Source organism: Rhinichthys klamathensis, unplaced genomic scaffold (assembly GCF_029890125.1).
Source record: "Rhinichthys klamathensis goyatoka isolate OS25496 unplaced genomic scaffold, OSU_Roscu_1.1 h1tg000068l_1, whole genome shotgun sequence".
NCBI lineage: Eukaryota > Metazoa > Chordata > Actinopteri > Cypriniformes > Leuciscidae > Rhinichthys > Rhinichthys klamathensis.
In genome coordinates this window covers 6301760-6326355 of record NW_026606611.1, presented here as the reverse complement: position 1 = coordinate 6326355, position 24596 = coordinate 6301760, and the positions used below count along the sequence as shown (strand labels likewise).

Genomic DNA, 24596 nt, shown 5'->3' with positions numbered 1-24596 from the left:
GAGGATTAATAAAGGAGCTGACTTGTTTTCTCTGAAATATCATATCAGTGATTTAGCTAACAGACTCACTGAGCTCCTGTAGGCGTTTCAGGTTTATAATATCCTCAGCGGCTCCATCATTTCCAGGGCATATGAACAGGTTGGACTTCTGCAGAACAAAGAAGCCTTCTTTCCACTGCGGGTCTAGCATGGCCTTGTAGCGCAGTACGCCCACTCGCTCGAACTCTCGCGCCAGCAGGCAGTGACAGCTGAGAGGTGTGGTGGCCTGTCAGAGAGCAAAACCGAGGTGAGATCTAATGCACTGATGTGACAAGATATATCTTGCGACCGATTAATATTTACCTTCCCTATCGCTTTCGCCCAACTATGCAAAGCCTCTCGAGTCTCCAAGCCAAACTGAATCAGTTTATCAGATGTTAAGTAAAGTTCAAAAGTGTATCGAAATCTGAAAGGAACAACAAGAATCAGATTGTTATAAATGTTATGATGCAAGATGCGATGACCATTTCTAAATCTGAAAGTGTCCTGAAGGATGTTCTGTTATGCAGTGACACCCACTTGTCAATAAAGCCGCTGTTGTTGCTGGAATCTGGCCTGTTAACTCCTAAACAGATGATGTCTTTCACATTGATCTTCATACTGGGCTCATGACATCTGTCAGACTCGTAGAAGAGAATAGACTTCTCCACCGAACACCAGTACTTTTGAAAATCTGCTAAAAAATAAAACCAAAAATGTAATTAAAAACAAACAAACCTGCAACAAACTGAATATAACATTCTGAATGTATACCAGTAGCAATTAAATATACAAAAAGTATTTTTTTTTTCTGTATTTTTTGTATTAGATGTCAGTCTAAAGTTCAAGACCACTGTTGTTTTGAATCAGTGATCAGGTGGTTATCATGAAGCCACTTGCGCTACCGTTTAAGTATCATTTTAAAATCTTCACGAAGGCTCAAATATACAGTGAAAACATTAATATTGTGAAATATTATTACAGTCGAAAATAACTGTTTTATATTTGAATATATTTTAAAAATTAATGTAATTTATTCCTGTGATGGCAACGCTGAATTTTCAGCATCATTACTCAAGTCTTCAGTGTCACATGATCCTTCAGAGATGTTTATATGCTGAAGAAAAATGTCTAACTTGTGTTACTTAATATTTTTGTATAAATATTTGTATGGATTCTTTGATGAATAGAAAGTTCAAAAGAACAGCATTTATTTGAAGTAGAAATATTTTATAATAAAAATGATTTTACTGTCACTGTTGATCAATTTCATGTATTTTTGCTGATTATAAGTATTAATTTCTTATAAAAAAAAACTTTTTAATGTATCATAACTTTTGTAATGATTTTTAATTACTTTGTGCACCTTAACAATACACAACATTTTGATGTACTGAACAGCTTTACTTATACTGCAGAGGTACATTCGGCTCCTAAATCTCTGCCAAGGCTTGTTTTTGTCACACAGTCGCCTACCGTCTCTGGTTCTGCGGGATAATGTCCCTTTGTTCAAGGAGCCTGACTTGTAGAGGTATCCGGAGTACAGGATGGGCTGCATGATCTCATCATAGACACAGGAATCTAAATCCAGAAAATTACAGTTTGATACTTCACACTTCTTGCATTTCACACATTTTTCATATATTAAAGGTGAAGTATGTCATTTTATATAGTAAATATAAGTCAACTTTTCATAGGTTAACTTTCCCCTGTGGCGCATTTTCAAAACTGAGTGGTCTGACGTGTTCGCTTATGGCTCAACCAATGCCTTGAGTTTGGGGCAGGATAACCTGTAATAATCTGTTTAGCAGGAAATTGATTAGTGTGTCCAAATACAATAGACTATATAGAAGAAGAAAAAAAAGAATCATAAATCAGCTATCAACAAATGCTAGGACCAAAATTACAAGGCTTTCTAAAGTACAGAGAAACATACATATAAAGCATTGGCAACATGGAGAAAGAATTTTAAAAGAACTGTCTGGATTTGTGTTGTTGTTGTTGGGATTTAGATCATTTGAGTTCCGTTTGGTACCAATTCAATTACAAACTTCACCTTTAAGAAATATGGCTGTAGTGAAGTACTGGAAAGGACTCTATCATACCTGCAGACTGTGTGTATGAGTAATGTGGGGACAGGCGCTTAACGTTTCCATTAGCGTCAGCGAGTCGAACGGCCTCAGCTTCCGCAAAAATCTGAGTGACTGTCTTCAGGAGGTTCTGCTCGGTCACGGCGGTGCACAGCGCCTGCAGGCAGACCACATACGCACACACACTTAAACAAATGCACTGCTAATAGCACATTCAGCCAAAGGACATTCAAAGCTTCTTCCAAAAAATCCATCTATTCATTGCAGTCCTTTTATTAGCTTTCTTAATTATTTACAATTCACAGCACATGCATCACTTATAGGTAGCCCAAATACACAAAAGATGGCCTTGGTAAAGTCCTGAGAAAGAATAATACACACTAATCTTGGCTTGACCGCTGGCAAAATACTTAGATGGCTCTGGCTATATTAAGACAGGATGTCCTCACTGCCCCAGTGGGGACTGATCTAAAAGTTTTCTTTTGAAGCCTAGCTATTACACAGAGAAATGGCCACTGCTATAGTTCACAGCAGCTCTCACTTAAGGAAGTATTGTGTGTATTTCAAAATCAAGGGTTTATTGCAGAAGAGGAAGGGGAAACGCATTTATTGTGCAAAGATGTTGAAGTTATTTGGCACTTAAAACATTCGCTTACTGTTATCTCTGCAAAAGACCTGTATGGACATCTGCACACGGTTTACACAAAGGCTTCAGACACTGCTGACTCTTAGCAAGGATATATGATTTCCACATTTTTGAACAATGAATTCCCTTGACTTTTCCATGGCCTTTCCTATCATTCATGATTACTAAGCATTATTGAGAACAATGTTTATTTACTATATAAAAATGCTCATGACTTTAAGATTAATTTCACATAATAATAATAATAATAATTAGTAGTAGTAGAAGTAGTAGTAGTAGTAATAAATATTATTAATACCATCATTATTATTAAAATGCTAAATAAAATAAACAATAACAACATAAAACCTGAAATAAAATAAGACGTGAAATAAAATAAGACATTTGTACAGAGCCCCTAAACAGACATTTGCAAATATATATATATATATATATACACACACACACACACACACACACATACTTTCACATGTGCACAAGAAACTTTTTTGCGAGCAAACGAGAAACTATTTCATGAGCACAAGAATTGACAGTTTCCAGTTTATGTATAGGCTACTAAAACCTATTTCCTTTGTGCATCACTGCCATTTTACTATGAAGTAAACGAGAGTATGGATGCGTATGAATTGATAAAGATATATAACACAGCGCTTTATAGTCCTTTATGTCTATGGCTATGCTCGCAATAAGCGTTGTTAGAATTGAATGAAGAAAATCAGCATTTCTCCGTCAACTGTAAGGATGCGTTAAATCCAACAAAGTGGTTTAATAAAGGGTGTTTCAATCTTGTGAAATACAAAATTTTAGTACATTAATTGCCAAATAAAAGATATTGGTACAGTAAAAAGTTTTATATGGGACAACATAAATACTGCTCAAACAAAATCCAAATTTATCACTTTTACTGTACCAATGTTTTTTTTATGAACCATTAAACTTTCTCCGACAACAGAGTTAAATTCGTTAAAGCCGACATAAGGCCTTGAAATATGACATACTGTCCCAACAAAAGCAAATTGATCACTTTTTTGTACCAGTCTTGAACTTGACGTATAGAACAATGCACACAGACGTATTGCGCCATCAGAGTAAAAGCAGACATAAGGCCGTGATATTAGAGATATACTGCTCTAACAAAAAACACATTTTGAGCAAATAGATCTTTAATAATTCATGTGCATTCATACTTTCGTTTTCTACATAGTAAAATGGCAGTGATGCACAAAGGAAATAGGTTATAGTAGACAAAGCGGAAATTGTAACGCGTGAGCATGCAAAAAAATCCAGTGTTCGTGAAAAGTTTCTTGTGCGCACGCAATAGATTCTCGTGAGCATGCGGATGTTTTATCGTGAGCACGCAAAAGTTTCTTGTGCGCACATGAAAGTTTGTAGATTTTTTATTTTTGCAAAGGCCTCTTTAAGGGGCTTTTTTTTAATTATTTGGTTCTGTACTACTTTTAAAGACTTCTATATATAAATAATCTCTGTTATGATTGGTTAACCTCTTTAAATGTGAAATGAGCAATAACTCCAATTTGTTAAATAGATATTGATATGTCATGCTCATCTCTTTTCTTTTTGCATAATCTGTCCCCTGTAAGTGCAAAGGGTTTATCCTTTACCTTAAGAAGTTCCTCTTGGGTGCTGAAACTGGGATGAGGGTGGCGATATCTGCCTTCTTTATATTTGTGGGTGATAAACTCTCTCCGCTGTTCTGGGGAGGCATCACAGTCCAGCTCCTCGGTCACAGGAAGTCTTGCTGCCCAGAATTCATTCGCTCTATCGTTGCCAAGCATTATGAAGAGCTAGAACATAAGCATAATAGTTCATCTTGGCCTTATTTGTAAAAGACAGTGTAGTACAATCATGGGGGATCAACTGGAATATAAGGATCATTTCACTGAAGAAAAAAATAAAAACCTCACGGCAACCCCTACCTGAACGATCTCATTGCTCCACACACTGGTGTCCAGTTTCAGACTTTGCACTTTCGACACCATTGTGCCAAGACTTCGATGCTGGCCTGCAGGCAGACAGAACAAAAGAGGCACCACATCACTCTCCACGCACCATTCATTCTGTTTGTCCCATAAAGACTTCCTGATATGGTGCCTCTGAGCCACATTTACCTGCAGTTTACAGCACGGAGGACCTCATATGAACTCTCAAATGAGCTTAGAAACTCTTAATACCATCTGTATTAACCAAGACACACTGCACTGCTGTCACCCATGCCGGATAGTCACTAAATATCTCACACCAACTATTTAATGAATTTTCTAGCCTAATTCAGCCGAATTCACTGTGCTTTATAAATTTTAATTATAAACGCCACCGATCTGATAATACACCAAATCTTTACCCCACCACATCAGTCACACACACACCTGCGCAATTCTTGCAGATGACCACACAGAGATTAATGGATGCCCAGTCTGGATTGATGGCTTTGCAGTCTGCGCAGATCTTGTTGGACCTGTTGGACCAGATCTTCTCTGCCACCTCATAATCAGATAGTGTTTCTGCTATAGATTCCTGCAGGGCCTCCATCCAGTCCCTCTTCTCTCGCTCCGACTCTGCCGTGAAGCTGCAAGGGTGCACAAAACCCTCTTAATGCTCTGCCTTCATGGATCCTATTAATTGTCTCTACTCTCTAGTCTGCCATTGTTAGTTAGAGAGAAAAGACTCCTGAATGACTTCACTGCTTTAAGTGTGCAGTGAAATTTAACAAATCAAAATTGATTTTATTTCAACTATGTTTATATATGTGTGTGTGTGTGTGTGTCGCTGTTTCAACAAAAATATTGAGCAGCATAACAGTTTTCTACATTGATATTTGATAATAATAAGAAATGTTTATTGAGCAACAAATCAGCCTATTAGAATGATTTCTTTGTCATCACAGGAATAAATCACATTATAAAATATATTAAAAAAGAAAACAGTTATTTTATATATTATTTCACATTATTACTGATTTACTGTATTTTTGATCAATTGCAACCTTGGTGACTTGTTTCAAAAACATTTTAAAAATCTTACAGATATTTTGACAGATCCTTTTGAACGTATAAAGATTTTAAAAAAATCATAATCAAAAATTAAATGAGTCAATATAAATATATAACATATGTTTACGTATCACATAATCTTTATTTTTCCATTTTTCTTAAATACTTGTCTTGTTTCCCAGTAAAAATATCTAAATGTCCTTTTAAAGAATCAAAGCTGTGCATGATAATATGACTTGTTTTTAGAGAATATACATTAAGTTTATTTTGCGAACCCTGTTGGCTATTTTTCTTCTTTTAAACTAAGGGGTAAGAAAAAGAAACTAAATTCAAGATAAATGAAATGGAAAAGACAAATCACTGATTAAACAATGTTTTTGCAGTGCTGGAAATTACATAGGAGTAAACACATACAAGCTTAACATAAGCATAGCGTGACTTGAACGGTTTACCTGAAGGTTTTATAAGGAGTAATGAGATCAAAGCTCTTGCCCTTCCCATCACGAATTGTAGCACCTCTGGCCTCAATTACAGTAATTCCAATCCCATTTTTAAAGCACTGTAAAACACATATCACAAAGGGTAAGCCTTCATTTAAGAATTAGCTATCAAGCCTTCATGATGCAAATCATTTAAAGCTACTTTTGAATGCATTGTACATATGCTATAGGAAGTTCAGAATACTTTTAAAACACTCAAACTGAATCACATTGAGAGAAGAAAGAGGTAAAGCAAATCACTGGTACTAAATTCAGAGTAGTATGGCTATAACACGATTAACTAATTACCTGCTCACTCTTGTACAACCAGATCTGCTCCATTATAATTGCTGCATAGATCTTTGACTTGGTTCCTTTAAGCTCCAGGAAGCCACTCTTTTGGCAGTGACTGCCGGGGCCAAAACGTGGACGGCCAAAAACCAGCTGTTCTTTGACCCGCTCCTGCAACATGCTGCACCATTTGCTCCTCTGGACTACAAGGCGGCATAAAGAAGGATCATACGGTTTCTTTTGCCATAGTTCAATTTTAAATAAGCAGTAAAACACTTTCTAAAGACCCATTCCAATTCTATATGATCAGCCATGAAAAAAGATGGTCCCACCTTATACGCGTATTTAACTACTATGTAATAACATTTAAATTAATCATTTGATACAATGCACCTATTGTGTGCATACATGTATTTAATTTTTTTTTTTAATACCAGCGTGTAATTACAGCTGTAGTTAATTTCTGTAATTAAATCTATAATTACACTATTGAGCCTTCCCTTAAACCACCCATACCACCAAACCTGTCCCTAACTTTACCCCGTATCCCACCTCAATAGCAGTAAAAGTATTTTTGCAATAAAATATGAACACAATAAGTACATATGGACACCTAATATAAAGTGTGACCAAAAAGATTACAAAAATATTGTTATTAAATTTGCATTTCTGTTAGAGCGACAGCAAGGTCATGGGTTTGATTCCCAGGAAATGCATTAACTGAATAGCTTGAAATGCATCGTAAGTCGTTAAAAGCGTCTGCCAAATGCATAAGCGTCAATGTAGAAAAATGCTGCGCTTACCGTCATTATCAGCTCGGAACACAAACGTCCTGTGACTTGTCACAATCTCAAATTTATTGTCTTTGGCTACGCGGGCCATCTGTATGGCAGCTAAGGGAATCACACCTTTGGGATAAGCATCCTGGGAGAAAAAGACCAGTTGTGTTAAGAATAACAGTGTACCAACATATGTGACATCTGCAGAAAAACACATTGGAATTTAGGAATTGTTTATATTCTGAAGGTCTTCAGGCAGCGTGAAGTGCTTAAAGGGGTCATAGATCATGATGAATCAGTTAATTCTACTATGAAAGCATGCTGTACTGTAACAGTGGGAACACAAACCATTCTACCCAGCCCAAAAATGATTTATTGAAACTTAACTAACTTGCAAACCTTAAATGATTACAAAGTGTAACAACTTTTCCCAGACCAGCTGAGGTAAAAGGTTCAACACGCAGGTGAAGTTGGTTGTCGATCACCACCATCTATTGTTCTGGCAATTTGCTTTTCATTCAGCAAAATGAATATAGATTTCGCTCTTGGTGTAAATAGACCATTCGTCATCAATTCATTCAGCTTTCCTGTTTCACGTTCAGTATAAAAGGGCCTTTACACGTCAACAACATCCATTCAGTGTTGTTCAGCTGTTTAACCCACTATTCAATGCTCAGCGTGGAGCAAACAGTTAAAAACTATATTTGACAGTAAACCTGCAGTACACGCATGCAAAAACTGGGTTTACTTCAAAGCAATTCAGAGGGAGGGTGGAAAAACTACACTAATGTTCAAAGTTTGGGGTCAGATGTTTAAGAAATTAATAATTTTATTCACTGAGGAAGCATTCAATTGATCAAAAGTGACAGTAAAGACATTTATAATGGTACAAAATATTTGTACAGCCTTTTTAATACTTTTAAACGGTAGATAATATTATGACTGTTCTGGTGTAAAAACCTTGACATTAAAAGTAGAAAAATACTGAACGATAAATGTATGATATGATCCCTTTAATAATACAATGGAAAGATGGCATTGAGTTTGATCACATGCAATCATACCTTTTCACTACCATAGTACATCAAGTTTTTCCCATCAAACTTCACATATCGTTTCTGGAACACATAGTTTCTATAACAGAGGAACAAATGTGATGTCAGAGAAAAACCACTACATTACAAAGGTCACATTTCTGAAATTATTTAAGCAGGAACTGAATCTAGACACTGGAAGATGTCAAGCAGAGGACAGGAACAAACAGCAGGAGACACAACACGTGAAGTGATGACAAACCGGCCAGAGAGGACAGACAGGGAGCAGAAACAGCCATTGAGGAGCGTGCAGGAGACGCAGAGATGAGAGGAGAGTAGCAGCCCCGATGGGGCGTACCCTTGAGGAGAGAGCTTGTCCAGCCAGCCGCTGAGGATAGGTGCCATCCGCTCGGACAGCGAGGTGAAGCTGGCGTAGGGAGAGATGATGTGGTCCTCGTCTGCTTCATTGGAGCAGAGGTTATGAGGGAGGGAGAACGAGTGGGAGCCCGGTGTGGGTTCACCCACAGTGCAGTAGCCTGGAGAATCAAGACGCTTGAGCCACGCGTGATGGTTCTGCCTGTAGAAGGAGGAGGTTTAAAATATATACCGCACAGTAATATTAGTATACAAAAAAAAAAAATACAATTAAACAGTTTCATGTTCAAGTAAAAACCATCCTTAAAAAAACTAAAAATGCATTAGATATTAAGACTTGTTTTCAGAAAATGTGTTTTAGTTATTGTTTATTATTTATTTATTTATCATGTATTACTTTTCATTTATTATTATTGATTCATTATTTACTATTCATTCATTCATTATTTAACACCATACCAGCAAAGGCTATATTCATGGCAAACTCAAGAGTAATAAAATGTACAATACTCATTTTAAAAATAAGATTTCAATTAACTGTATACAATTATTTAACTATATAATCTCTACAAACGAATTAAACAAAAATAAAAAATTAACAGCAATAATAATATTAATAATAATACCAGTCATATAAAATCTTTCAATTTAAAATTTGATAAAAAAAATATATATATTTTCCCAGAAGAAACCTTTTTAAAAATGTCAATTAATTTACTTTCTGAATAAGAGCATTGCCTAATATAATTTAAAGCTGGACATTCCAATAAAATATGCTTTGTAGTTAAGAAAGACTTACAAAAACTACATAAAGGCAAATAAAGGACCTTTCACCAATAAATATACATGAGTAAGTCTTGAGTGACCAACTCGACATCTTGTACATACACAGTCTAGTCATTCATTTAAAACTTATGGAAGCTTGTTTCCGCCACAGATTGAAAAATAAAAAAGGTAATTGCGGCTTTTTATCTCGCAATTCTGACTTTATTTCTCACAATTGCGAAATATAAAGTCAGAATTGCGAGATAGAAAGTCAGGATTGATATAAAATCGCAATTGCGTTATAAAGTCAGAAATGCATGATAGAAATTCAGAATTGTGATATAAACTATTCTGAGAGGAAAAACGTTAGTCTTTTTTTCCCTTAGAATTGGCCTGATAACTCGCAATTGCGAGTTTATATCTCACAATTCTGAGAAAAGATGTCAGAACTTCGAGATATTAACTCAATTACGTGTTATAAAGTCAGAATTGCGAGATGTAAACTCGCAATTGTGAGAAAAAAAGTCAGAATTGTGAGATAAAGTCTCAATTCTGTCTTTTTTTCTCGCAATTGCGACTATTTCTCATAATTATTATTTTTTATAGTCTGTTCCTCAAACATAGCTATCATATTATATTTAGAAGATTTGGAGTATAGCACGAGCCATAAAGACACCTTTTATGCAATCTTTTTTCATATGGTTATATGGGGACTTGACAGCATCCTTCCCCATTTTCATTTTATAGACAAGAGCAGCTGGGAAATTCAGCTAAACTGCTCAGTTTGCGTTTCATGGAAGAAAGTAAGTTCTAGGGTTTTCAACATGAGGATGAGTAAATTACGACAGATTTTTCATTTCCGGGTGAAAATGAAACCGTTCCGTTAAAAACGAAAATGAGATCGTTTCAGATAGCTTTAACCACATTACGAAGATCACTTCGCTAAATCATACTTACTAAAGCATCTACATGACTTAAAGGGATACTCCAGCCAAAAATGTTTAATTCTCTCATCATTTACTCACTTTCATGCCATCCCAGATGTACAGTATATGACTTTCTTTAGCTGAACACAAACTAGAATTATTAGCGGGATGATCAGCTGGATAACACTGTGGGGATACCAAACATTATGCTGACTTTTGCGGAAACAGCCAATTTAAACTTTCATGGAAATAACTGGACTTACCCATGATCTCTTGTTTTATCCTCTTTATTTGTAGTCTTTTCCTCAATTTTGGTCTTGTCAACCTAAACATATTCAACCATAAATAAAACACACCCATTTGAGTACATAAAGTTAAAATTCACTCTAAAATAAAGTTTGCTCACTTCAAGTCTCTCACCTCTGAATGTTGATATTGTCGCTTGCTGTGGAAGACAGTTTCACAGTACGGGTTGATCATTTCATCTTCGTACTCAGCAGATGCTGTGCCAGTTGAACAAAAAAAAATAATTGTAGGATAAGATAAAACCATTAATATTAAAATAAATATCCATTCTTTGATGAATAGAAATTTAAAATTATTTGAAATACAAATCTTTTGTAACATTATAAATGACTTTACTGTCACTTTTGGTTGATTTAATGTGTCCTTGCTGAATTAATTTCTTTCAAAAAAAAAAAAAATCTTACCGACCCCAAATTTTGAATGGTAGCATGTATGTATGTATGTATGCATGTATATTAATGTTCAGAAAAAAAGATATGTAAGAAAGTTATACATGTTAGGAACAAATTTCAGGGGAGTAAATCATAACACTTTGTGTGTTAATAAACCTACCAGACGTTCTTTTGGGTGTTTCAGTTGAGTTGGACTTTTCTAAAGTGCTATTGGAGGAGAAAGTTAGTTAATTGTGGAGCGATAGTCATAAGAATCAAAATTAAATGGTATGGCATGTTGGTATGTCCAGCAAAAACAATGGGGCTTTCGCACCAGGTAGTTCTAGGAACTAGCCACCAGGGTGGTTTCCCCGAGAACTAATAGTTCCCTTAGGAACATTTTCCTGGTTGCATTTGCACCGCGAGTAGGAAGTCTGTCTAACAGTCCTGTCTAATACGTTATTAGGTAGAACTGTTACAACATAAAAAGCCAGTAAATGAAAAGGTATTAGCGTACGCCGTGTGGTTAATGTCCAGTGTTGCTAGCGGAGCAGAAATACATCATGTTTGGCTTGGTCCCCTCAAAGTTGCATTGGATTTTCTCCTTAGCGTAAAGGTTAAAAAGACCCATCTATCACTGTTTTCCATGTCCGTAGAGTTAGTTTGTGGAGTAAATATATAGGCTATAATCTGTGCATTAACAAAGCTTTTTTTTTTAAATGGAGGGTGATGTTTCGCGTGCATCTGGCCAAGCGTACACTAACGTCACTGGTAGTTCCTATAGTGCTGGTTTAGACCCTACTCTGAAGTAGGAGCTAAATTAGTTCCTCCAAAAGGAGTTCCTAGAACTAAAATCGTTCCTAGTTCCCGTGGTGCAAACAAGCCAAAATCCGGGTACTTCCGCCAACAGTTCTAGGAACTATGAAAAGGTTCCACCGGTGCGAAAGCCCCTAATGTCATTTCAATTAAGACTTAACAGTTTACCTTTGATTTTCAGTGGACGGACTGACCTCCTGGCGCGGAGGGGGAACGGGTAAAGAGCGACTCCAAAACACACGAGGAGTGCCTGATAAAGTGCCACAGTAGATTTCATTAGAGACCATCTCAAGCCCTGAGCAGGGAGGACTTGGAGGTGAACCAGGTGTGTTGGTGAAGGGAGAGCACTGATAACTAGAGGGGGAGTCAGGTGGCGTGCAGAGGGGTGGGGTGCTGAGATGCTCCTGGTCCGACATTTTCCTGAATGTGGAGGGGGGAATTCCTCGATTTAACCTAGGGGGGACTGGAGGTAACATTCCACCAGTCTCTGGGGTTGAAGTGGTATTGCTCAAACCTGGTTCACAATGAACGTTTTTTGATTCAGTAAATGTTTCAACAGTGTCTGTACTGGACGCAGTAGAGGATGAATCATCTGCAACTATTACCATCAGGTCCTGAGATGACTTTCGGCGAGGTTGCACTTCATGTTGTGTTGGTAAAGAAAATTTCTCTGCTCTCAGTTTGTGGAAGACAGTTCTTGGTTTTGGTACCGGCTTTACAACACTGGTGCTACGCTCGGAGAATGAGCGCTTCACTTGTGCACAAAGATTCGGGGCAGAGCTGTTACGTAAGGTTTCTAAAGAGGTGCCAGGAGGTCTTGAAGGAGAAAGAGGCTCCACATTGACAGGGGTCACCTCGTGAATAGCAGATTCTGAATTACAGCGATCTAGCAAGAGCTCTTTCCTTTGATGTTGACAGATCAGCTGAATGTGCTCGACCAGTTTGAGGATACGCTTCCTGTGGCCGGTGGCAGTGACTCCCACCCTGTTCAGAGCGACATTGTCCACATGACAGAAGTCTCGGGCGAGGAGAAAGCCTGCCTGGCGGAAGTGGTCCAGATACCTCTCGAGGTGGATGGAAGCCAACAGGTCCTCTGCATCTGAGCATGGACCGATTGTTGCCATAGTGTGCATGGGTGCTCTTTAGGCTGCATGAAAAACAGCAGCAATTCCAGCCAAGAGCAGCAGACGACACCAGTCCTTCATCTGAGAAAACAAGCAAAGAAAATAGGTTAATGGAACGTAGATCAAATTCTTGGTGGATTAAATAGGTCTTTTTCCGTGTAGTAAATTATAGGGGTGTAACGAAACCCTCATATCACGATTCGATACATATCACGATACTGAACTCACAATACGATATTATTGCGATACTCCAAGACATATGGTAAAAGGTTAACAAAAAAAAACATTGTACTGTTGACTAAAATGCTAAATTTTGTTTTACATAGGGGGTGGGAATGAATAGGCTTGGACTTGGTGCTGGTTGGGTTACTGGATAGTTGGATAGTCCAAGCCTATTCATGCACAGGACAATGGTAACAGCAGAATAAAAATATTCATGATTCTGAAGCTGAAAACAGAATTATTTTAGACGAATACGCTTGCACTCTTTCACTGGCTAGATATATTTAAAATAATGTAGGCCACTTTTTTACTGGTAACATAAGACATTTGGTATTATCAGGACCCACGAATATTCCCCCAATGCATTATTATACATTAGGCCTATATATAGTAGTTTAATGTAGTACTGATACTAAAACTTTACATTTTTTCTCCAAAAAAATAATTTGGGGTGAACTATACACAATACAGATTCTCACTATCCACGATACATATTGTTGCATTTTTGTATTGCGATAAATTGTGACACGACATATTGTTACACCCCTAGTAAATTAATAATATGTAAAATACATGAAATATATTATTATTATACTAGCATTGTGCCTAAATGCAAAGACAACTGGTAATTTATATTTTACAAAGCTAAATGTGTAATGTCCACCTCTAAATTTGATGAACAAAAGACATGGCTGATAGTTGCAGGGAGGTTAATGGTCTTTTATGGCAAAAAGCATTTTTCAGCAGGCTGAGACTGAATCACCCAGACATTTCCAGATGAGGACATGACCCCGCTTATAGACTCTTAAAACCACTGCGTTGGAACAAAATAGTCAGTGACTGAATAAAAACAAATCTTTGTACCATGATTTGAAAACAAGTATTCATAGTCGAAACACATGGGAATATCAGGATAAGCTGTAACAGAGAGCATATGCAAGGAACGACAATGCAGTCATATTTCTTAGGACTATTTTAAGAAGCCTCCATTCATTGAGGGAAAGCTGTTGAAAATTGTGAGAACTAGCAACAGTCGAGAGAACAGACTCCACCAGGGTGGGCCTGGGAGAAAATCCACATGGGTGGGGCAAAGCTTGTTCGTCAGAGATGGCAAAACTTCGGGAGCGAGACTGAGAAAACGCTTTCTGTAAACATTTCTGACTGTGTGTCCTATGGAGAGATACCACTTGAGAGCAGTGGCCTACGAGGAATCTCAAGGCTACGAGTGGCATACGGCCAAACCCAGGGACAGAGAGCTGCTACATTTCGTGACCTTGAAAAAGGGGCGGTGCCTGATGGGTGGGTGTGATGATTGGATAAACTGTCATCACAGGGTGTACAAATCCACAAAGGATTCACACTGTTCTCTCACAAGGACATCTCAATAGGAGGTACTTTTGAGTATGTACGGTGCTACTTTCTATTTGTGGCAGAGATGAATCAATCAATCACTCCACCGCAATTATAAAACACAATAAAATTCAGAAACGTGTTAAAAAGCCTTGATAATGTCAACAGGGTCTGTTTCACTCAACACTGAGTCTGAGTAGAAAAGCAGACGTTAGAAGGCTGTTAAAAAAGGTTGATGAGTCATATCCTCGTCTTCCTTTGTCTGGACTCTGGATGCTAACCTTTGGCTCGGGCACTCTGATTCACCGGATCCCACGGTGAGGGGGGAGGCAGGAAGCTTGTGAGGAGGACTGATAAAGTGTGACCCGAGGAAAGGAGAGAAATGGGTCTGGGTGTTTTCTTTTTCCTCTAGCAGCGATGCAGAAAAACTCCCTTCAGCAAGACTGTCATCATGAAGCCAACCAGTGACAAAACATCTGCAATTAATTCAGCCCAAATCCCTTAATCTACAGACTCCACTCAAATTTGTCCTATATAGATAATTTCAGTCCTAACTATGCTGTCTGTTTTTGTTCTTGTAAATGATCAAATTTATACTTAGATCAGTAATGGCATTGTAATATTTGCCTATTGAGTTGCAACTGCACTCTTGCCTCTATTTGCATACCAAATTATGATGATTCTTGTGTGGAGCCAAAAAAAGACGTATTGTTGAGTGTCATGAAAGTGACTCATGCGGCATTTTATTTACATTACCATTCAAAAGTGATCAGTAAGATTTATTTGAATCAGCAAGAATGCATTCAATTGATCACCAGTTAGATTAAACATTTGTAATGTTACAAAAGAGTTCCTGAAAAAAAAATATATATATATCGCTGTTTCCACAAAAAATTAAGCAACTGTTTTCAACATTGATAATAAAAAGAAATGTTTCTTGAACATCAAAGCAGCATATTAGAAGGATTTCTGAAGGAACATGTGACACTAAAGACTATAATGACGCTGAAGATTTAGCTTTGCCATCACAGGAATAAATTACATTTTAAAATATATTAAAATAGAAAACGGTTCATTTAAATTGTAATAGTATAATTAATACTGTATTTATGATATAAATAAATGTCAGATATGAGAATTCTTTCAAACATATTTGAAAAAACTCACAGATCCCAAACTTTTGAACCGTAGCATACAGAGAACCTTAAAAACCAAGCTTGCACTATTTTGGTCCCTTGCAAGCAATGGCATTTCCTTCATTTCCTTTTGGATTTCCTCCACTGAATGCAGCGCATATGGTTCAAAATTAATACCAATTGACTATAAATGCAACAAACACCTACCCATTTTACAGCAGCATTTCTCAACCCCTACACAAAATAGCTGTACTTTTCACACATTCTTTTGAGTGAAATCCCACAACCACATTATATATTACGTCACATTTTATCGGGTTGATGTGCAGGTTCCCAGTGCTCGATCTAGCTTGCAACCACATGTACTAAAGTTGTGCGGTTAAGACAGGGACTATTTTGCAAGGGAAAATAAAGCCATGAAAGGTCAAAACCACAATTTCTATCTTAACAGCACAGCACACAGTGCACTGCATAAGACAATAGATTTGTTACTCAACAGACAGCACAGAAAACCTCCATCTGTTTATTATTGGTTTAACTAGTAATATTATTGCTTAGCCTAATAATATTAAAGGGATAGTTCACCCAAAAATGAAAATTCAGTCATCACTTACTCACCCTCAAGTTGTTCCAAACCTGTATGAGTTTTAGGGATGTGACGGTGAGGAAATTTTCCCACCGGTTAATCGGGTGTGACTACACCGGTAATACCGGTATCACTGAGGGGGTTTGGGACATTGGAGTTTTTCCCCTCTTTCAACTCGCTTTTAAATCGCTTACGAATGCCCGTGCAGCGATTATAGCGGCAATTCGGGGGCAAATGCTTGAAACTATTGTTAATATTCTTAATGAAAAAAAAACGAAAAAAACAGTACAATGACAAACTCGCTTATATTAAACATAGAACTTTCATTAATGTTTGCAGGTTCCCTATTAGCATTTGATTTGAATCCAAAATATTGCCAAATAGCCGATTTTACATTTACATGTAGGTACATTTCTTTGTTGACAGAGTTCAAATATTGACTTCCATTATAGGAATAAAAAAAATCATATGGAAGTCAATGGCCATCAACTGTCTGGTTAGGTTACCAACATTTTTTAAAATATCTTCTTTTGTGTTCAACCGAACAAAGAAACTCATACAGTTTTGGAACAACATGAGGGTGAGTAAATGATGACAGAATTCAGACAAACATGAATGATACCTCAAAACATGCTTGTTGAGGAAAGGTATGCCATTACTTTTTGCTTTACGGGTACAGAGCAACCAGACTGACATTACTTACAGACTTACAGTTTTTGCCTAATCGACCCTTTAAATGGTCTAAAAAAAAAAAAAATCTATAGGCTTTGAAGATTCAGGAGCGGTCAAATATAATTTTTTGACTTAAGCCAGTAAGTAACCATCCAAAACACCCTACAGCCTTATAAGAAAACTCTGTCATGGTCGCAGAGGAATGACGCACTATAAACGGGTTGGTGTTTGTCTAATGACCGCATTCCCTCCATGCTGTGACCTGAGGATGCCGGGGGAAGGGTCGCTTGAGACGGTCTCGGGCAGGCCTGTTCTCGTAGATGAAGGTCTAGAGATGGCAAGGCAACCAGCAGGACACCATAACCATCTCATTCCAGCAACACCATATCTGTATCTTCAAATCATCCTCCACATCTTGACTGAGCCAGTAAACAAAGCAAGATGGCCACCATCTCAAACAACAATCAACATGTATTTTGCTGGGAAAACTGTGCCCCTGCTCTGCTCTGTCCGCCCTGCCCTAACTATATTTATCTTAATGGCCGATCTGGGTTTTCTCCGAACTACTGAATACACAGGATACAGCTGTCCCTCAAACAAAACCCTCCTCCTCTCCCACTCTAGAGGAAAAAAAGAGAACGTGCATGATACAAAGAGGAGATCATCGCAGCCATCTGAACCCATAGCAGGTTCAACGTGATCTCACGAGCATTCATATGTAATGTATGGTAAAACCAAACCATGTAAATTAGCATTTACACTAAAATGTACAACATTGATATTTATTGACAAACTGAAATGTAAATTATTTATGTATGAACAACTTCACAGATACTTCACGAATACTTATTTAATCAAATTCATGGAATTAAAGGGACAGTTCACCCAAAAATTTGAAATCTGAGAACTTTCAGTCCATTCATCATATAAAGTCATTGAGTCTCCTCAGAAAATTTTGGACTAAACCGCTCAATTGATAATGGATTCGTTTTTCGATCCCTTTATCTAGTTTTTGAAGTGTCAAAGTGGTAGCTGCGTAACTGGAGGGACAGAAAGCTCTCAGATTTCATCAAAAATGTCTTCATTTGTGTTCCAAAGATGAACGAAAGCCTTGCGGGTTTGGAATGAGGGGTGAGTAATTAATGACAGAATTTTTGGGTCAACTATTCCTTTAATCATTTAAAGTAACTGTTAAAAAATGTGTCTGTCATTGAATCATTCATTCAAGAGATTTTTTTAAAAGGTCTGATTAATCTAGTAATGAAACAAGTGAAGTCTTCATGAGTGAGTCATTCAAACTGATTTTTTAAATAATTCATTCAAATTAATAGAAACATTTTAATAGACTGCAGCAATTAACATTTTGTCAAAACCTCTAGTAAATTACATGTTATTTTGTTTAGTTGTCTGGTCAGAATCGTTAAAAAAAAATATCGTAATTCTCAATTTATCCAGATTCGTGCAGCTCTAGTTTACGTAGTGATATCACAGGCTCATTGGCCCTCGCCTGCTTTGGACTTCCCAAATGGCACCCAAAACACTCAGTCTTCCTACGAGTCTGCACTTTCATGATGTAGGCCTAATGCGGTTTTGACTGTCAGGAAGAGCACCCTTCTGAAACCTACAATGACAAATGGGACACCCTATGGTCTCGTGGACTTCACGATCATGCGGTGGCCATTGTAAGTCCACAAGATCGTAAGTGCATTTGAACTGTGCCATTTGGGACAGGGCATTTGTCATCGATTGCGACATGCTGTGTTTTGGGTGATATGCATTTCAATGAGTTGTGCGTGTCTTCACGGAGTGGATCAGGATAAGATATTCAAGGATTAACAACTTAAAGAGAGTATTGAGAACCCAACACATTGTCGTTTGGGCTGCTTTGGTACTGCCGTTTACATACAGAAACTGTTAGGGTTAGGTTTAGAGGTAGGAGTGGGATTAAGGGCTCAAAATATTTATTTCACATTATTCTGTTACTAAATATGTCATTTACATTTTTCTGCCAGCCCAGTTAAATTTTTTATACTCTCTATAAAAGTGGTTTGGGTGTAGGGTTAAGGGATCTAAAATATAATCTATACAATGGTAAAAAAATAAAATAAAATAAAATCCAATACAATTATATTTATAATTTAAAGATAAAAGATTTTTAAATGTTATGTTTTTATACCAGTAAAAAAACGTAATCATGTTTAAGTTTTGGATTTTGTCAATAGATCTATATTGTACATTTCAGCATCAATCAAAACATACAAAAGTGTATGTTTTGTGTCTAAAAGTTACGTACTACTACGAATATATAAACAATGAGACCAGGCTGGTCTCCATGAAAAGAATATACAGACTGTGTCCTTGACATGCTGACCTTGACAAGCTCAACTGATTTTTTAAACCATCAAAATAAATGAAATTTGAACCATTTTTTACAGACATCAAAATGCCAGACACCAAAGCTGCAAACAGAATAAGATGGTGTTTTGTGGTCACAGGGACAGCAACAAACACATTGAGTTTATGCAATAAAAGAGCAACTCATATACACATTTCCTGCACTCTTTCAAAATAGTATTACCAAATGAAGCCAGTGACGATGCATGTTTTCTTGTAATGAAGGGAGTAAACAAGACTTGCACTAATATTCTAACGTACACAGTCACTATAGAAAATTACATAAACATTACCACACACTTTTCGTTCACAACTGTTCCTTTGCATGAAGATTAAAATTTTACCAATTGGACACATACACACTTTATCAATACTTAGAGTGTGATCATTTCTGTGATACTCCATTTTTAAGAGTTAGTCATTGATGACAATTTAAAAGTTTTTGGGTGAACTAGCCCTTTAAGCTCTCTTAAGCTGGTATTTCTGCAACCTAGATTTTTCATGTCTGCAGACATTTTGGCAGGTCTCCCAAAAATCAAGTAACTCAAGCAAAACATGCATTTCATTTTGAATTACTTATGTTGTTCATGCATGTCTTGTCTTCCCATTTTTATTTATGCATAAGTCCCACTAATACCAACGGTGATGGCAACTCATACTGTACGCCCTGTTTGGGAACCATTTAAAAGCTGTGTTTCAATTCCACCCACTCTATTCAAGTTTATTTGAAAAACAACACTCTCTCAAACCATAATGGAATGGAATGGACTAGTTGTCCAGAACTTTATGGAAGGGGAAATAATATGTATCTGACAGAATGAGCCCTGAATGATCTTGGGTTGCTATCTGAACAGCAATCTTTATCAGCAGAAAATTACTATTTGCATTCCAAAAGTTTCATATTCTCCAGAGATTCAAACCACTTTAGACTTTAGAGATTTTGTACATCTAGGCAATACATGCAACAGGAAGTGAAGACATTCACAAATAAAGCCTCGGCTAGTGTAATTCAGTCTCATGAGAGTGTTTATTATTATTATTATTATTATTATTATTACACATGATCATTTGTTGTTGTTTTTATTTTCATTAATGAAAAAACATGCTTCAAGACTCATTGATTGCATTGCTCTGTGGGTTATGATGGAGCCAAACGAGAAAAACATCTTTCCCTCTCATATCCTACTCAAACATCCCTGGGCTTCCAGAACGAACAATTAGTGGAAGCTGTAGAGTCGAAAGCAATTTGTGAAACGCAGGAATCAAGGAGGCTTTTGGGATGCAGTGTGCTGGGGGGGGTGTATAAATAACAGTGAAGCACTATTGTGTGACACAATACGTCATTGTTCACAACTGGTGGAGGCCGCGTAGCTGAGATGACAGAACACACTTGTGTTTTAATATGCTGGACCTCTGCTCAAACACATATTCAGATCTCAGTTCCCTAACTGCATTGAAACCACACTGCTGCTAGATAACCTTCGCTTTCACATTTAGCCTAAGTCATATCAGATGATTTAATGTCCAACAAAAATGGAGAGAACTAACAAATATACAAATATTGTAGCAGGCAATGCATGCATATAGTACATCAAAACGCAAGCAAACACATTCACTACAATCTTCCTCTCTCTTTAAAACTTGTTTGTTTTATGTTACTATGTTTGTTTTATTTATTTACTGTATTTTCTTTACAATTCAGTGCCTTATTAGAGTATATTTTACATTTGTATTTGACATTTATTTGTGCAATGTGTTGATAGAAAGATGGATGTTGTGATATTATATTATAAAGAATTCTGAAAAATGTAACAGTTTTCATTAAAAAAATATTCAGCAGCACTTGTTTTCGCCATTGATAATAATTAGAAATGTTTCTTGAGCAGCAAATCAACAAACTAGAATGATTTCTGAAGGATTGTGTGACACTGAAGACTGGAGTAATGATGCTGAACATTCAATTTTGCCATTACAGGAGTAAATTACATTTTAAAATATATTCAATTTTAAATTGTAATATCATTTCACAATATTACCGGTTTTATTCTATTTAGTATTTAGGATTGGTAAACATAAGAAACTTCTTTCAAAAATCATTGGAAAAAATTATTTACCAACCCCAAACTTTTGAATGTTATATTATATTATATTTCGTATACAGCCTAACACATTTTGTCTGTTATTATAACCCTAAAAAAATGTTTTAATTAATCAGATGAACTAAATGACTGCATTATTTCAATAACAATCATACAAAAAAATATCACTGGATTAGATTGTACGCTTGACATTAAAAATCTAGAACCTTTTCCAAAGGTCAAATCTCTTCTAGATTTGAATATACTTCCCATCCTCCAAGTGTCATGAAGAGCACAGAGGGAAATACAGGTCAGATTATGTAACAAGAGATTTATCACAATTAATACACTCGTCCATGTTGTGAGAACCTAATCTGCTCAGTTAGACATAGGCCTATGGCATATAGGGGTACAAGAACAATTTAAAAAGTGCACACTTGTACTTTAAAAGTAATGATTTCTCTCAAAAAGTGGGGGGTGCACGTAGAGTTCCTCGACATCAGGCATACACTTGCTGGATGAACATGTTTTCTGCAGAGACCTTCAAAATGGCATGTTATTCTTGCAAATTCCCTGGAGACTCCCACAGTTGTTGTGTCTGTAAGGAACTGGCAAATTAGCTCGGAGTGTTTCTAATTCAGTTTAAACTAAACTGTGCCATTCAGCGAGCGTAAAGCCTCTGGGTATCGGATTCCTCAGTGAGCAACACCCTACAGAGCAAATCTTTCGTTACACTGCAATACACGAGGATTGAATGCACTGCTGATCCTGATGAGAATCAATGAAATTCCATCTGAACAGTCAACACTCTGGGTAATAGTTAAACTCACGACCTTAACTAAAAAATAACCTTTACTTTACAGCCCGTTCACCTTCTTTACAAGGTCTGGGATGATTTCAGACCACAAAGAGATATGTGCTATGAAAAACGAGTTTTAAATAAAGTTGTATAATAAACGCTCACTAAATGTTAGAAGATCTTACTGTGTACACACACTTGGCACTACACACTGGGCAGCCTTCAGATATGAATAAAACTGCCTGCTATCTGACAGCTTGTTAGATGTTGTCAAATATAAGTTTGAATGTAAAATGATTACCTTACCTTAATTAGATGGCGTTACATATTCCGCGACATCGCGTTGTGTTGATGCGGAGCGTTTTAAACTCCAGTAATGTGAGAAGTGCTGGAGAAAGTTTGAGTGTTGAGCGGCTGATAGTTGTGTTTGTTATGCCGGAGATTCAGTGCACGCACAGCGCTGCTGCTGAGAATTAACTCTGAGCTCTTAAAGGGACAGCGACGCCGATTGTTTATCTACGTGTAGCGCTGGCCAGGCCACAAAAACCTAATTAGGCCTATCACAGTTTCGAAAATACACAATTAACCACATAAAGAATGGTGAAGTTGTTCTTCCATCTAAAATAAAGAATTAGCCTATGCGTTAATGGAGAAATTATGTGTTTCAGCTATAAAACATTTTCCCTCAGGAATTTCCTATGGCTTTTTTAGAATGGCGGTGTATGATTTTCTTGTAAAATAAGTTTGTGGTTAGCATTTGGCTAATTAGACTGCGCAAAGAAACTTTCGCGTGTTGTTCTGCAATATAAACTACACACAGGAATTAATGTTTAACCAGTTACAAAATAAAGACTACGTTACCACAAGCACGGGCGAATCGTCAACAATTAAAGGCCATGGTGCAGGTTTTTTTTTTTTTTTTGCCAGTTTTCTAGTTGGTAATAAACAATAACCGAAGCTTATTTGGGTGGGTTTGTCCCATCCCCAATGTCACTTCTCTTTCTTTTACTGCCCTTTCTTTAACTGTAAACCGATTCTGAAGCGTGCCGCTGCCTGTCTACCTCATGTGACGTCATCGCCAAGTCGTGTAAAAAAATAACCGCTAACCAAAAACTTCAAAAACTGGACTTTAACACCATTTTGGAGACATTTCTAACTTTATATACATATCTTAACTGCTTTATGTACCCATTAATCGACAGTGATGGTGTTTAACCTGCACCATGGGCTTTAAGGCTAGCTGTCTAGTTTAGCCTACAAATCATCAACACTGACCGTTTTAGCTAAACTCGACAACATTAAATGTTGTGTGTGTAACTGTACTTTATTATCATTTTTGTGTATCATATTATGCACATATCTAAATAATATTTTAACACTATTTAACACTTAATAGCCTATATATGCAAACCCTACAGTTAAAATCTCATACTGTCATATTAGTGACGTCATGGAAAGTTTACAATTGGGTGCTTTTAGGTTTAAAATGAAGATGATGTGAAGAGAGGCTTGATCTGTGCAGCAAAAGCAATAGGACTTTTGTTGTGAGAGAAAGCCGGAGGGTTCACTTATGAAGTTTCCTTTTCTCCCCTACAGCCCAATCTGATTGATGTAGGCAGGAACTGTTTCAAATGGGAAGCAGGAAGTGTCTGAGACAATAGAGGTTTTGAGGAGTGGTCCCCAGCTGTACATTTATGGATGAAGAAAAAGGATATCATCTTGAATAAACTTTCCTTATTGCCAAAAAAAAAAAAGAGGAAAGCATTTCTACTCAAATATAACAAATATTTAAAGCTGAGATGGATAAAGTGGCTAAATGGTCATATATAAAAATACTAAATAGAATTTCCTTAACTTTTTAGATACAATTGCTGTTTATACAAAAAAAAAAAAAAAACTAGTTTTAGAAATACAAACTTTTTATTCTCAAGAAAATACATTGAGAAAAATGCCATGGAGTCAAAAGCACACACAGAGAGATTCGAATGTACTAAACATAACTGATTTTTGCAGCCCTTGAGGTCTCTTCAAGGCAGATTTTTGTCACTTTAAGGAACGTTTAAGGAAGTCCTTGCTATCTGCAACCTCACACAGGAAATCTCACCACAGAATGCAGGGCTGGAAAAAAAATGGTGTTTTATAAGTTATATAACTGCTTGACAGAATGAGTTGTGCTCCATACACTCTTAAAAAATAAAGGTTCCAAAAAGGGGGTTTGCCAGTGATGCCATAGATTAGCCATTCTGGGTTCCCCAAAGAACCTTCCTTCCAGTGACCAGTTCTTAAAAGAACCAGTTTGAACCATAGACTGTAAAAAAAAAAAATAGG

General features: G+C 36.8%; 1 protein-coding gene across 4 annotated transcripts in view; it reads right to left on the bottom strand.

The window, feature by feature from the left end:
• The window catches only part of arap3 (ArfGAP with RhoGAP domain, ankyrin repeat and PH domain 3), a 33302-nt gene extending 10576 nt beyond the window's left edge, over positions 1 to 22726 (bottom strand). For 2 of the 4 annotated variants that reach the window (XM_056250360.1, XM_056250362.1), the window contains exons 1-18: positions 22575 to 22726; positions 12076 to 13112; positions 11273 to 11319; positions 10835 to 10917; positions 10678 to 10739; positions 8707 to 8925; positions 8379 to 8448; positions 7339 to 7459; positions 6554 to 6738; positions 6218 to 6324; positions 5142 to 5341; positions 4692 to 4777; positions 4377 to 4559; positions 2124 to 2265; positions 1495 to 1599; positions 559 to 715; positions 343 to 445; positions 70 to 265 (exon numbers count right to left, since the gene is read on the bottom strand). In XM_056250360.1, the coding sequence (XP_056106335.1) occupies positions 70 to 265; positions 343 to 445; positions 559 to 715; positions 1495 to 1599; positions 2124 to 2265; positions 4377 to 4559; positions 4692 to 4777; positions 5142 to 5341; positions 6218 to 6324; positions 6554 to 6738; positions 7339 to 7459; positions 8379 to 8448; positions 8707 to 8925; positions 10678 to 10739; positions 10835 to 10917; positions 11273 to 11319; positions 12076 to 13040 (3031 nt within the window). In that variant the 5' untranslated portion in view covers positions 13041 to 13112; positions 22575 to 22726. Of the gene's footprint in view, positions 1 to 69; positions 266 to 342; positions 446 to 558; positions 716 to 1494; positions 1600 to 2123; positions 2266 to 4376; positions 4560 to 4691; positions 4778 to 5141; positions 5342 to 6217; positions 6325 to 6553; positions 6739 to 7338; positions 7460 to 8378; positions 8449 to 8610; positions 8926 to 10677; positions 10740 to 10834; positions 10918 to 11272; positions 11320 to 12075; positions 13113 to 22574 lie in introns of all 4 variants that reach the window. The other 2 variants (XM_056250359.1, XM_056250361.1) reach the window with 2 other exon arrangements.
• Between the last annotated feature and the right edge of the window lie 1870 nt (positions 22727 to 24596).